The 13,110-nt window shown below is 59.5% G+C and overlaps 1 protein-coding gene across 2 annotated transcripts; it reads right to left on the minus strand.

The window, feature by feature from the left end:
- Nucleotides 1-2,082: 2,082 nt before the first annotated feature.
- Nucleotides 2,083-10,273, minus strand: CABP7 (calcium binding protein 7). 2 transcript variants are annotated; one of them, XM_079323100.1, is made up of 5 exons: nucleotides 10,019-10,273; nucleotides 5,683-5,826; nucleotides 4,306-4,418; nucleotides 3,167-3,320; nucleotides 2,083-3,013 (listed from the first exon to the last, which is right to left on the minus strand). In XM_079323100.1, exons 1-5 carry the CDS (start codon nucleotides 10,125-10,127, stop codon nucleotides 2,886-2,888), a joined length of 648 nt encoding a protein of 215 aa, XP_079179226.1. In that variant the 5' UTR covers nucleotides 10,128-10,273; the 3' UTR covers nucleotides 2,083-2,885. The 2 variants fall into 2 exon arrangements, with proteins under 2 accessions (XP_079179226.1, XP_079179225.1); XM_079323099.1 differs by having other exon boundaries at nucleotides 2,912-3,320.
- Between the last annotated feature and the right edge of the window lie 2,837 nt (nucleotides 10,274-13,110).

Raw genomic sequence — 13,110 nt, forward strand, 5'->3', positions numbered from 1 at the left:
AGCTCTTGCTGGGAGAGAGGGGTGGGAACAGGAGTGGGAAAGGGGGCAGGATGTGGGCTGGGGTGAGGACAGGACAGAGGGATAGAAAAAGGGATTGAAATGGGGGCAAGGATGGGAATTGAGGGAGGGGAGAGGGGCAGGGTTGGAAGTAAGCATAAGGGGATGGGGATGGGATGGGGATGATGGGATGAGGATGGGACAGAAGTGGGGAAGGGGAGAGGGCAAAGGGACAGAGAGAGCAATGGACATACAGGTGGGAATGGGAGTGAGGATGGGACCAAGACAGAGATGGAGCTGAGCCCATCCCACACTTCTTGCAGCACAAGAGAGAGAAACAACCATTACCAACTTCTTCCCTTCCTATCCCAAACACTTCCCACAGCTATAGAATTACAGCCCTGCAACCCCCGCTGTGTTTGCTGCCACTTCTGCTCCGTTGTCCCCATGTCCAGGGAATCTGTGCAGGATCCTGCCCCCTCCCACCTCCCCTCGCCCACGGCAGTCCCCACCTCCCGGCACATTCCTTTTGTTTTTCCCTTTCTTGGCGGTCCCTTAATTGAATTATCCCGGAGCATCTCTGTTGCAGCAGCCGCAGTGATCCGTCGCCGCTGCGGCAGAGCGGGGACCCCGCTCCTGCATCCCGCCTGCTCCGGGATCGGGAGCTGCCATTCCAAACCTGCCCCAAGAAATCCGTTCTGCCGATTCCCATTAAAATTAATTGAGCAGCTTTGAAACGCTGAGCTTGGGAGATAGTGTTATTCCTTTTATCTAATTTTTTCTTTTATGTTATTGTATTTTCTGACAAATTAAATTGTCCTTTCTTTTTTTTTCTTCTCTTATGTTTATTCACAGTGTCTATAATAGACCTGGTTAAATATATATATATACATAAAGATATACATATATATATATATATATATACACACACACACATGTCTCTGAGGCCACGTGGCTCCTTTGGAAATACCAGTCCATAAAAAAATTCAAACTTTCTGCAGGGAGATGGATGAAATTTCATTATGGATGCGGAGCCTCCCGCACTTTGCCAGGCAGCTGGAATTATTTCATTGCCGTGGAACACTTCCCATTTCCATTTCTCATCTGGACATTCGCTTCAATTTGTTTGATAAATTAGAGAAGATCAGAAAAATGCCCCACCCAAACCCTGAATCAATAAAACACCACCAATTCCTCCTGGCATCCCAAAAATGGGGTGTCCCCTCTGTGGTGCTGCAGGGTGGGAATTCCCATGCCCTTGCAAGGAAATGTGTTTTCCCGTGGGAGCAGCCAGGGAGGTGAAGGTGGGGATGTCCCAGTCCCAGTGTCCTGGGATGGGCTCCTCCAGCCCCTTCCCAGTGGGAAGTGCCCCATAATGGGGCAGCAGCAACTTTGCCTGATTCTGTCCCAGCCCTGTTTTTATTTATTCCTTTAATCTCTTCACCATTAAAAATGCACTGCTGGGGGCTTGGGGAGGGTGATCCATTAGGTGGGAATGGGCTCCCACAGCTCACAGATGTGAGGGGTGAGATTCCCAATGTCCCTTAGCCTGGGGGGCTCACACCGGGGCCAGACCCCAGTGGTGTAAATCAGGACTAACAGGGTGCTCCCTGCCACTAGCCTTGGGGCAGGATCCCCAGCTTGGGCCAGGAACTGTGACCTTGTGGAGCCTCTCTGAGCGTCCCAGACAGATCCTAGTTCCTGATGGAATTATTGCTAATCCAGGTGAAAGCAATTCTGGGAAGGGACTTGGGCTGAGCGTCCTCCCCATCGAGGCTTCATCAAACCCAACATAAAATACCAGGACACGAGATGTGGAGAGTGACTGGGATCCATGGGAAAAGGCAGGACCTCTGGCACGACCCACAGCTGGAGTGGGATGGGGGCTCTGGGAGCTGCTGGGAAGGAGCCAGGTCCTGCTGCCCCAAGGTTTTGGGATGCTCCAGCCCCCGGAATCCTGGGGGTCACAGCCCTCCCCAGACCAGTGCCCACCTCCTGTGCCAGAAGGACTCAGCAGCACCCACGGGTGCTCCACCCCATCACCCTCCACCCCAGCATCTCCAGGAGCCTCTGCAGCCCAGAGCACTTCAGAAATCCCAGTTTTATTTCAGATCGGAAACAACCAACCAGGAAAAACAAAAAAAAAAAAAAAAAAAACCAAAACAAAAAACAAAAAATCAAAACCAAAAAACAAAACAAAAAAACACCACCCCCAAACCCCCAAAAACTCCAAAGAATGACAAACGGCCCCAAATCCGAACCAGTCCGTGCCCAGGTGGGTGCTACATACAGGCTGGGGGGTTCCGGGGGGCGCGGGGCTCCCCGGCTCGGGGTCGCTCCGGCTCTTCCCAAGAGGGGTCGGCTCAAAGTGCATCAAGCAGGTCAGGAATGTCCCCGCCCCGGGCAGCTGGGGAAACCGAGGCACGGCACGGGGACAGGGAGGGGCTTTGGGGGGTGGAAATCCAGCCCTTGGCAGCCAAGTCCATGCAAACGCTCCCGGCTCTAGGAACCATCTCAGGCGCGTGTATTGCTTAGGGGATGATTTGGTTTATCCTAAATATGAGCTCTAACGCTAGATCGGAGAATCCGACGGGATCCGCCGGGGGTTCACGGGGCTCCATGCACGTCACATGCACTCACGGGTCGGTTTTGGTCTGGCGAGGGGGGGTCGGTGTGTCGGTACCGAAGTCTCCGTACTCTGCAGACAGCAGCCACGGCAGCGCCCGGCGCGGCGGGGCCCCGGCGCGGCTCCGTCCCCTCGGCTGCCCCCCAGCCGGGGGGGGGCACGTCTCTGGGCCACAGATGGATGTACATAGAGATATTTATAGATATTTATAGGTGTCTCTTGCTCGCTGTCGCTGCGGGCCCCCGGCGGCGGGGGCTCCCCGTTACTTCATCCCGCTGCGCAGCACCTGGTTGGCGGCGATGAGCATCACGCTGATGATGAAGGCGATGGCGAAGGCGCAGATGAGGCTCTTCCGCACGCAGGTCTGCCGGATCTGCTGGCTGGAGCAGGCTGGGGTGGGACAAACACCGCGTTACCCCAATCCCAAACGCGCTCTCCTTGGACTGAGGAGAGAGGGAAGCAGTGCCAGCGCCGTGGTTTGGCGTCCCCGTGGGGGGTTTGGCACCCCCGCGGCTTTTGGCACTGCCGGCGCCCCGCACTCACTCTCCACATCGACGGGGCACTCCTCGGCCGTGCCCATGTGGCTCTCCTCCTCCGTCATGATGATGTTCTCGATGTCCTTCATGGACAGGTGCTCGCAGAAGGTGTCGTACAGCAGCCGCTTCAGCTCGTCCACCGTCAGCTTCTGCATGTCACACTGCCGGGGACAGGGGGCTTGCACAAGGGGCTATGGGGTCCCCCAGAACCTTTGGATGTGGTGGTTTGGGTTTGGATCACCCTGGAATTGTCTGGGAAAGGTCTGGTGTCCTGGTGAGCCCAGCAGAGTGAAGGACACCAGAGGGTGCTGGCACCAAATGTGGCCTGTTTGTGACAGGGTCACAGGAGCTCAGGGGGTGCACCCTGACACTGATCCTGAACCTCATCCTGATCCTGACCTTGACCCCCAAACCTGACCCTGAACCTGTTCCTGACCCCAATCCTGACCCCGGCCTCACCATTAAACCTGATCCCAACTGTCATTGTAACCCTGACTCTGACCCAAACCCTGATCCTAAACCTAGCCCTAACCCCAACCCTTAAACCAGTGACACCCTGACACCCCCCACCCTGATCCTGACTAAACTGGAGCTTGAGCTTTACCCTAAACTTCACCCTAATCTTAAACGCAATCCTGACTCTTAAACCAACCCTAATCTCATGCTTGACCCAGAGTCTGACTTTCACCCAGTTCCAGTCTTGACTCTCATCCTATCTCTGATCTCAGTTCCAGCCTTGGCCCTGGCTCTGGGCCTTCCCTGGTGCTCTCAGTGCAGGTTCTGGGGGGCTGCCCCTGGGAGGGGGCTGGGGGTGTCCCTACATTCCCATGGGGACTGGGGGTGTCCCTGCATTCCCATGTAGGATTTGGGGGTGTCCCTTTATTCCCGTGGGGACTGGGGGTGTCCCTTTATTCCCGTGGGGACTGGGGGTGTCCTTGCATTCCCATGGGGACTGGAGGTGTCCCTACATTCCCATGTAGGATCTGGGGGTGTCCCTGCATTCCCATGGGGACTGGGGGTGTCCCTGCATTCCCGTGGGGACTGGGGGTGTCCCTGCATTCCCGTGGGGGCCGGGGGTGTCCCTGCATTCCCGTGGGGACTGGGGGTGTCCCTGCATTCCCATGCAGGATCTGGGGGTGTCCCTACCTTCCAGAAGACAGTGTCGAAGTCGGTGCCGTGGAACTTCTCTGGGATGCCGGAGGTGGAGAGCTTGGGTCCCAGCAATGTCACAAACTCCTCAAAGTCCACCTGCCCGTCACCTGTGGGACACAGGGGTGGCTGTCAACCCCTGCCTGGGCATGGGGCACATGGGACACAGGGGGAGTGTCCCAGAAGGGACCCCATGAGTGGTCACAAATCCCCAAAACCAGTTGGGGACCCTAAGATCAGTTGGCAACTTCCAGTGAATTTAGGGAACTTGCAGCTTTGGCTGGGATACCCAACATTGGATGGGATCCCCAGTGCCAACCAGGACACCGGTGGGGCTGGGGACACCCAGTGTGGGCTGGGGACACCCTAATACCACCAAGTCCCCCCAGAATGTGATCCCCAGTGCTGGTTGTGGAAACCAAACATCATCCAAGACATGAACATGAGCTGACCCAAATTCCAGCTGGGACCTCAGTGCCAGCTGGAGACCTCCCAGGGCTAACTTGGGGACCACAAATGTTGGCTGAGGACCCCCAAAACCATCCAGGGGCACCAACACTGGGTGGAAACCTCCAACAAAGTTTTGTGTTCCCAACACCAGCTGGGATGGCAACACTGGCTGCTCTCACTGCCATACAGGGACCCCCAGTAACATCTGGGGACCACCAGTGCCATTTAGACCCCTTTCCAATGGGACTTGGGGACACCCAGTGTCACCTGGAACCCACAGTACTGGTTAGGGAAGCCAAACACTGTCCAGGATTCTGGACCCTAAATTCCAGCTGGGACCCCAATTGCAGCAGGGACCCCAGGGGTGGCTGTGACCCGGGGTGCTTGGTGGCCTTTCTGGCCGTGTCCCCTGGCAGAGGGGGACGCTGGCGTGGGGCTGTCAGGGCAGCACTAACAATGAGTAATGAAGGGAGCAGCGCCTTGGCAGCGCTGCCGGAAAGGCTTTTAAATGGGGAAAAAAAGGAAAAGCAATAAATTAAGAAGCTCTTTCAGGTCCCGATGGGCAAGGGAGGAGCGGGGGCAGGGTCACGGTGGCAGCGAGTGCTGGAGGGTGATGGCTGCTGGGTGCTGAGGACACGACCCAGGGTGCAGGATCCACCCCCGAGTGAGGGATCCAGCCTCCCCAGCGTGGTCCCAGCAGGTTTAGCCATCCCACAAGCATCCAGGACCCTTAAATCTTCCCGAACAAAGCTGCAGTGACAATGATGATGGCGATGAACGAGCGGGAGGCAGAGCCTAGGTCAGGCTCATCCCACATCCCGTGGGATGAAAATACGGGAGGGTGTGTGGAAATACGGGGGAATTGTGTGTTTCTCCCAGCTGCGGGTCCCGTCCCGTCCTCATCCCGGGCTGCCGGGGTCCTACCGTCCATGTCGAGGCGCTGGATGATGACCTCCAGCTCCACCTCGTTGGGCATGTACCCCAGGGAGCGCATGGCCGTGCCCAACTCCTGCTTGGAGATGAAGCCGTTCCCATCGCGGTCGAACACCTTGAAGGCTTCCCGGATCTCTGGGGGGGGGGAGCAGGGATGAGCCCGGCTGAGCTTCAGCACCCACCGAGCCCCCGTGGGGATCCCACCTCCCTCCCCAGCCTGCCCAGAAGGGTCCGACCTCCCCAACATACCCCGAATATTTGCTCCAATTTCCTTCACCCTGCCCGCGCCGAAAACGCGGCGTTCTGCCCTAAAAGCACATCCCTGGGATGTGCCTGAGCTTGGGGTGCCACCAGGTGGGCACTGCGGCTGGGGGCATCCCCACTGCAGCATCCAGCATCCATTCCTGAGGATCCCCGGGGTGCTGGGGACTCTGCCCCTAGGGGGGATTGTGCCCCATCCCATGGTCTTAGGGTGGGTCTGTGACCCCATTCTGGGGTTCAGAGATGGGTGCTGGAGCTGTGCCACACTTCACCCCAAAAAAATCCTAAATCTTGATGAAATTGCTGGAGTGTTCAGTCCTGTCTGGTTCAGAGGAGGATGGAAGTGGGAGGTTTGGGGGTTTCTGGCTCAAAATGAACCCCTGGGATGTGGGGGATGATCCCTGCAGGGTGGCAGGGAGAGGCTATGGGGAAACTGAGGCACAGCTGTGTCCATTGACTCCATCCCACTTCCTGCTGCACTCAGGACTCTGCTCCTTTTTGGGGCAGTTTCTGGCTTTTTGATGCCACTTCGTGTGCAAAGCTGGAACCACGCTGATGGAAAAAAAGGAGCAGGGAATCTGTGCTGAGGGACAGCAGGAAACCAGGCCAGGATGTTGGTGCCTCTTCCTTCTCCATGTGGCTTCCAGGGGGATTAGTGCTGGAGGATCCCAGCAGGAGAAATGGGCTGTGAACTTTGGGGGAAAAATTCCATATTGGGTCACAGTACTGACCCTGAGTACTTGGGAACATCCCTGCCTGGATGGTGTCACACCAGTGACATCTCCAAGGTGTTTTGGGGGAGTTTTGGGGGATTTTGGCCTGTCAGTCTGAGCTTTTCCATGGACAGTGTTCCTGCCTGGGCAGAGCTTCTCCCTGTGCTCCTGGTGGGCCTCTCTGCCCTCCAGGCACCCCCAAAATTCATCCTTTGAGGATGCTCATCCCAAAGATCTCCAAGGTAGCTCCTGATCAGATGTTTGGGGTGTTGGGGAACAGGCAGGGACATTTCCTGACAGTGGCCAGAGTGGGTCCTGGCTCCCCATTGAGCACTCCCTGCCCCAGCTGTACCCTGAGCTCAGCCCCAGTGTGGAGCTGTGTCAGGATGTCACTGGTGTCCCCCAAACCAGGGGGACAGGGGGAGGGAGGAGCCCGTGGGTATCTGTGGGATCCTGATGGGGCTCCCAGCATTGCCATCGATCCCACTGCTGCAACTGGGGGAGGAGGGAAGCACTGGGAGCTCAGGGACTGGGTGAACTGGGACAACAGCAGGTGCAGGGACACAGGAAGTGGGGACATGGACACTATGGAGGGGTGTGAGCACGGACAGACACACAGACACACACAGATACAGACACACAGACAGACACATGGACGCACAGACACACAGAGAGACAGACACATGCAGATACAGACACATACACACATGGACAGACAGACATAGACAGACAGACATGCAGATACAGAGACACAGACACATAGACATACAGAGACACACACACAGACACACGGACACACAAATACACGCACAGATGCACAGACAGATGCATACACACGGACAGACACACAGACATAAACAGACAGACATGCAGATACACAGACACAGACACATAGACATACAGAGATACACACACAGACACACGGTTACACAAATACACGCACAGATGCACAGACAGACGCATACACAGACACCCTTGTGGCACCTCTGGCAGTGACACTGGAGCTGTGCACACACACACAGCTTGTAGGGGTGTGCCCAGGTGTGCAAACACACACATAAACAGAGACAGACACACACAAACACACACACACGCACAGAGACGCACACATATACACACACATGAACACAGACATAAACACACACACAAACACACAGACACACATAAACACACACATATAAAACACTCACACACACAGAAACACACATGCAAACAGAGGCAGACACAGATACACAGACCAAGACACATAAACACGGACACAGACACCCAGACGGACACAGACACACACGTACACACACACACCCCCCTTGCACTGACACTGCACACACAGGACACAGACAGCACCACGGCACCGTGACACTGCACCCATGTGGGCAGTGGTGTGTGTGAGTGTCCAAACACACCCAGCACCCTGGAGCCACGTGCTCCTGCACACACACACGGGTGCACTCACAGCCCCTTGCAGGGATGCATGTGCATGGATGCAGTGCACAACGCCTCACAGTGATGCTGTACTTGTGTGTGCACACACTTCCTTGCTCAGATGCACCTGTGCACACACACCAGCACCCTGCACTGGGTATACGAGCACCTCACATTGTGCATGTGCACACACACTTTCCTTGCAGTGCTGCTGCACTTGTGCACATGCATAAACATGTACAGCCACAATGCAGTGGTGCTGCACCTGTGTGCACATGCCAAAACCAGCACAGCTGCATTTGTACACACACACACACACACACACAACCCCCTTGCAGTGACATCCCTGTGCCTGCACACCCACACCCCCTCGCAGCGGGGTGTGTGCACACGCACGGACACGCAGCAACGCTGTGCTTGTGCTCACAGACACACAAACACTGCACAGCTGCACCTGTGCTCACAGACAGCCCCACTGCAGCACAGCTGTGCTTGTGTCTGCACACACACACACACACCATTGCAGCGGTGCTGCACTTGTGCACAGCACACAAACACCCTCTGCAGCAGGGCTGTGCGTACGAGCCCGTCCTGCTGTGACGCTGTGCATGTGCACACACACAAACACCTCCTGCAGCCAGGCTGGGCATGGGCACACACACGTGCTGCAGTGACACAAACACTGGAACAGCCACAGGGACTGGCACAGCCACACACACAGTGATACTGGCTCTGGCACACACACACAGTGACACTGGCACTGGCACAGCCACACACACACAGTGACACTGGGACTGGCACAGCCACACACATACACGGTGACACTGGCACAGCCACACACGCGGAGCCACCCTGCAACAAGGCCATGCGTGTACATACAGATGTGTGGCCTTACAGATGTGTGGCCATGCAGAGGTGTGAACACACCTGCAGCACGCTGTGAAGGGGTGTGTGCCATGCCTGTGCACACACACACAGCCCCTGCAGTGAGGCTGTGACAGGCACGTCAGTGCACACGCACACCCTGCAGAGCTGCACACACACACACACACAGAGCCCTTGCACACTGGTGTGAGCGACTGCTCGGGGCTCCCACATGGATTTGGGGTTCCTCTCACCCCCAGCCCTGTGGCTCCCTGCCTCAGTTTCCCCACGGGGATGCCGAGGGCTCCAGGTTCGGTGCTGGGCCAAGGGTGCTGTCCCCAGACAGAGTGGGGACACGTGTGGGGTCACCCCGCCGTGGCTCAGTTTCCCCGCTGGTGCTGGGTCTGGGGCCGGGGTTGCTGCCTCCCTTTCCCCCAGGTTCCCCAGGGACACCCCAAAGCCTGGCACCGCCAGGGCCCGTCCCGCTGCCGCGGCAAACTTTTGGGGTGGAAAAAGCCATTCTGGTGACAGAGCTGAGCTCGGCCCCTCTCATCGCACGGGTGGGCAGAGCCCCGCCGGCCGCTCCTCCCGGCCGGAGTCCGGTGACACCGGCACTGCGTGGAGCTGCCGTGAGCCGGGGGGTGACACGGGTGACAGCCACCCCCCGGGTCCCCCGCGCCGCCAGCCAATGTCATATTATGACAGCGGGGAGGGGGTGACCCCGCCGCGCCGCGGAGGGGAAAGCGGCCCCCCGCCACCACCTCCGGTCCCTGCTGTGTCATATCGCCACAACCGGGGGGCCGGGACCCCCGCAAGCCTCCCCGCTTCAGCTTTCCTTCTTCCCCTCCTCCTTCTCCTCCTCCTCCTCCTTCTCCATCCATCCGCATCCCGCTCGCCCTCAGCTTCCCCACGGCGCCGGAGGAACGCGCACCCCGACTCCCCCACAGCCGCATCCCGCGGGATGGACTGCCCAGACCCCAAACCTCCTCACCCCACAGTGCCATGGGATGTCCCCCTCATCGCCCCCGATCCCCAGCCAACCCCCGCAGCCCCCCGAACCCGCTCACCCTCCAGCTCATCCTCGGGGATCTCCACGGGGCGCTGCTCGGCGAGGATGTTGGGGACGGTGTAGATCCCCCGGTACATCAACGCCGCCGTCACCGGGTGGAAAGGCATCTTCGGGGCTCCCCAAAACCCAAAGTTTAAACCCAAATCTCGTCGGGTAGAGGGGGGGCTCCCCCGCCTCGGTGCCGCCGGACGCTAAACACAAGTTGCCGGTGCCCGCCGCCCCCCGCCCGGTACCCACCGGCCAGGGGGGCCGATCCGGGCGCTCCCCGTCCTCCGGGGCCGGCGGCGGGACGGGGCTGGCGGCCGAGCCCCTCAGCGCGGAGTCAGGGCGCGGGGGGGCTCCGCTGGGGGCGGCCCGCTTCCCCCGCGCACATGCCCTCCCGAAGTAGAAACGGGAGGTGAAAGCATGCAAACCCCGGTTAAATCCCGGTGCGAGCGGCGGCGGTGGGGGGGACGGGGCTGGCCATGCCGCTCGGGGCCCCCCCTCCGCCCGGAGCCCCCCCCACCTCCGCTCGGGGCCCCCCTTCCGCCGACCCCGGGCCGCTCACAGCCCCCGGGGAGCCGCTGCCACCGGGCCACGCTCCCAGGTGGGGCCCGGCATGGCGGGGCCGAGGCTGAAAGCGGCCTCTTCTTCTTCTTCCTCCTCCCTCCTCCTCCTCCTCTTCTCCCTCCCCGCCAAGTGTCCCGGGCAGGCCGGGCTCGCTGCCGCCGCGGTTCAGCCCCCGCCGCGCTCCCGCCGCCCCCCCGCCGCCGCCGGCAGCCCGAGCATCCTCGGCCCCGGCCCCGGGAAGCGGCGGCGGAATCCGGGCAGCGGCGGCGCCGGGCGGGTTTTGAACGGTCCCGCCCGGGAAATGGGGCTGGGGGCGGGGGGGAGGTGGGGCCTCCCCCGGGGGGGCCGGAGGGGGGGCAGTGCGGCAGTGAGGGGGGAGCGTCCCGGGCCGCAGGGAGGGGGAGTGGGAGATGCTGCTGCTGCGGGAGAGCCCGGGGCACAATGGGGATCGGCAGGCAGGGCTGGGGGTCCCTGCGGCACCCCCTGTCCCGGCAGGTGCCACTCCGGAGTCCCCACGGGCAGCACCCCATGCCCGTCATGGTGTCACCCCCAGGTTCCTGCACACAGCATCCCAGGCTGCCACCGCCTCCAGGTCCCTGCACATGGCACCCTGCTCGTGGGGCAGCCACCGTCCCACGGTCCCTGCAGGTTTCTGGGACTGTCACCATTCCAAGGGGCCGTCACCTGCATGTGGCCCCCGAAATCCAGACAGTCGTCACCCCCAGGTCCCTGCACTTGGCACCCCGGACTGTCACCGCCCCGAGGTCCCTGCACATGGCATCCCATGCCTGGGCAGTTGTTACCCCTGTGTCCCCACACTTGGCTGCCAGCATCCCAAAGCCCGCACGTGCTGTCCTGGGCCAGCCGTCCCGCCGCGGTCCCCGGGGTGCTGCGGAGTGACACGGACCCCACGGACAGACCTCCTGCTCCCACACCGGGGAAAAAATGAGCCCTGGAAGAGGCAGGAAGAGGGGCCAGGAGCGAAGCCCTCCATTCCTGTCACCTTTTCCAGCCATCTCCTGTTTGCCCCCAACCTTGGTCACATTTTTCACTTTATTTCTCACTTGGGCGTTGATTAAATCACAGCTGAGCTCCTGCGCCACGGCAGGTCCCCACCGTGTCATGTCCCCACGGCATCCGCGTCCCTGCGACATTCAGTGACATCCCTGCACTCAGGCACACGGTAAGGAACGCTGCCAGCCGGGCACATCTTCCCCTCCAAATCCCGCTGTCCACCTTCCCCGGGCTGGGCTGTCCCAGCAGACCCACTGGGGGATGAGGGATCACAGTGACCCCTGTGCCTGGGTGGCACCTCCGGAGTTGGGGACAGTGGCACAGGGGGGCTGCCAAGGCTCCTGCTCCGCACATTTGGAGGTGCCCTGGTGAGAGGGAAGGATCTGGGGGCCGGCGGGACGCGGTTCCGGAGCTGGAAAAAGGTGGGAAAAGGGGAACAGTTTGCACCACCTTGGTATTCTCACCGGACACTAAGGATGCGTCAGAGCGATGGGGGAACTGAGGCACAGCTGGACAGGCTCCAGATGTGTCTCTCATCTTGACACTGTCTCAAGGACCCCAAAAATCTTGGAGCAGGATTCCTGCTGCTCCAACCAACCGCCTCACTATAAGCCCACCCTCTCCGCCTGCAGTCGCCGCGGACACGTGCTCAGCCTCATCCAATTCACCGCTGCCGGGAATTTTGGGGCTGCTCCAGCCTCCCGCGTGTTGGAGTCTCCATCTCCCCCCGGAGCATCAGCTCGGACCCGCTGAGCCCAGAGCCCGGCGCTGCCTCCCGAGCGCTGCCGCTGCAGCCGCCCTTGGCTTTAACCAGCTGGGGTCCCCTTTAAGCTATTTTTTAGCTGGGAGAAAATTCCCTCTCCGGCAGCAGAAAACCACCACGGCCGCACTCCGGAGAGGGAATTTCAGGGATGAACAATTCCCGATGCTGTGGGGTCTCAGCTCCCAGGGCAGGGTCGTTCCTCCCGGGCATTCGTGGCTTGGGGGTGGATTTTCCCAACTCTGCTAAAATTCCCTCCTCTTCTGGAGCTGGGGATGGGGTTGGGGCACATGGATCTGTGCCCCACAGGGAGTCTCCAGTGTCCGATACTGTGGCTGATAATAACAAGTGGCTTTTTGGGAGAAACAACCCCTCAAAAAAGCAAAGCCTGACTGAAAATTTCCACCCTTTATTATTATTTTTTTTAACATATCAATTTACTCCTCGATGTTAACGAAGTTCCCTCCCAATTAATTCTCCAGAGGCCCTGGCGTGGAAACTCATTAATTTGTCACCATCGAAATCCCAGCAGGAATAACAGGGCCAATTTCTGAGTTTTTTCCCTCCAATCCCCGGTGGAGCTCCCTGTGCAGCGGCAGGGGCGAGTTGGATCCTCCCTCCCCAGGGATGGGGCTGCGGGCGGTCCCGGCTCCTGCTCTCGGCATGGGGAGCACAGGGCAGGGGGGAGGAAAATGAAGTGGTTTGATTCCATTGGAAGCCCTGGCTGGGTTTTGTTGATCGGGGATCCCGCTGGAGCTCCCCGAGCT

The sequence above is a fragment of the Erithacus rubecula genome, assembly GCF_903797595.1.
Source record: "Erithacus rubecula genome assembly, chromosome: 19".
Lineage (NCBI taxonomy): Eukaryota > Metazoa > Chordata > Aves > Passeriformes > Muscicapidae > Erithacus > Erithacus rubecula.

Excerpts from the sequence above, each read along its gene's own strand:
- CABP7 (XM_079323099.1), bottom strand. The coding sequence starts at position 10,127 with ATGCCTTTCCACCCGGTGACGGCGGCGTTGATGTACCGGGGGATCTAC. Across the intron at positions 4,419-5,682 it reads CCAGCGCCTCGACATGGACG|GTGACGGGCAGGTGGACTTT; the intron begins GTAGGACCCCGG and ends TGTGTCCCACAG. Across the intron at positions 3,321-4,305 it reads TCGACACTGTCTTCTGGAAG|TGTGACATGCAGAAGCTGAC; the intron begins GTAGGGACACCC and ends TGTCCCCGGCAG.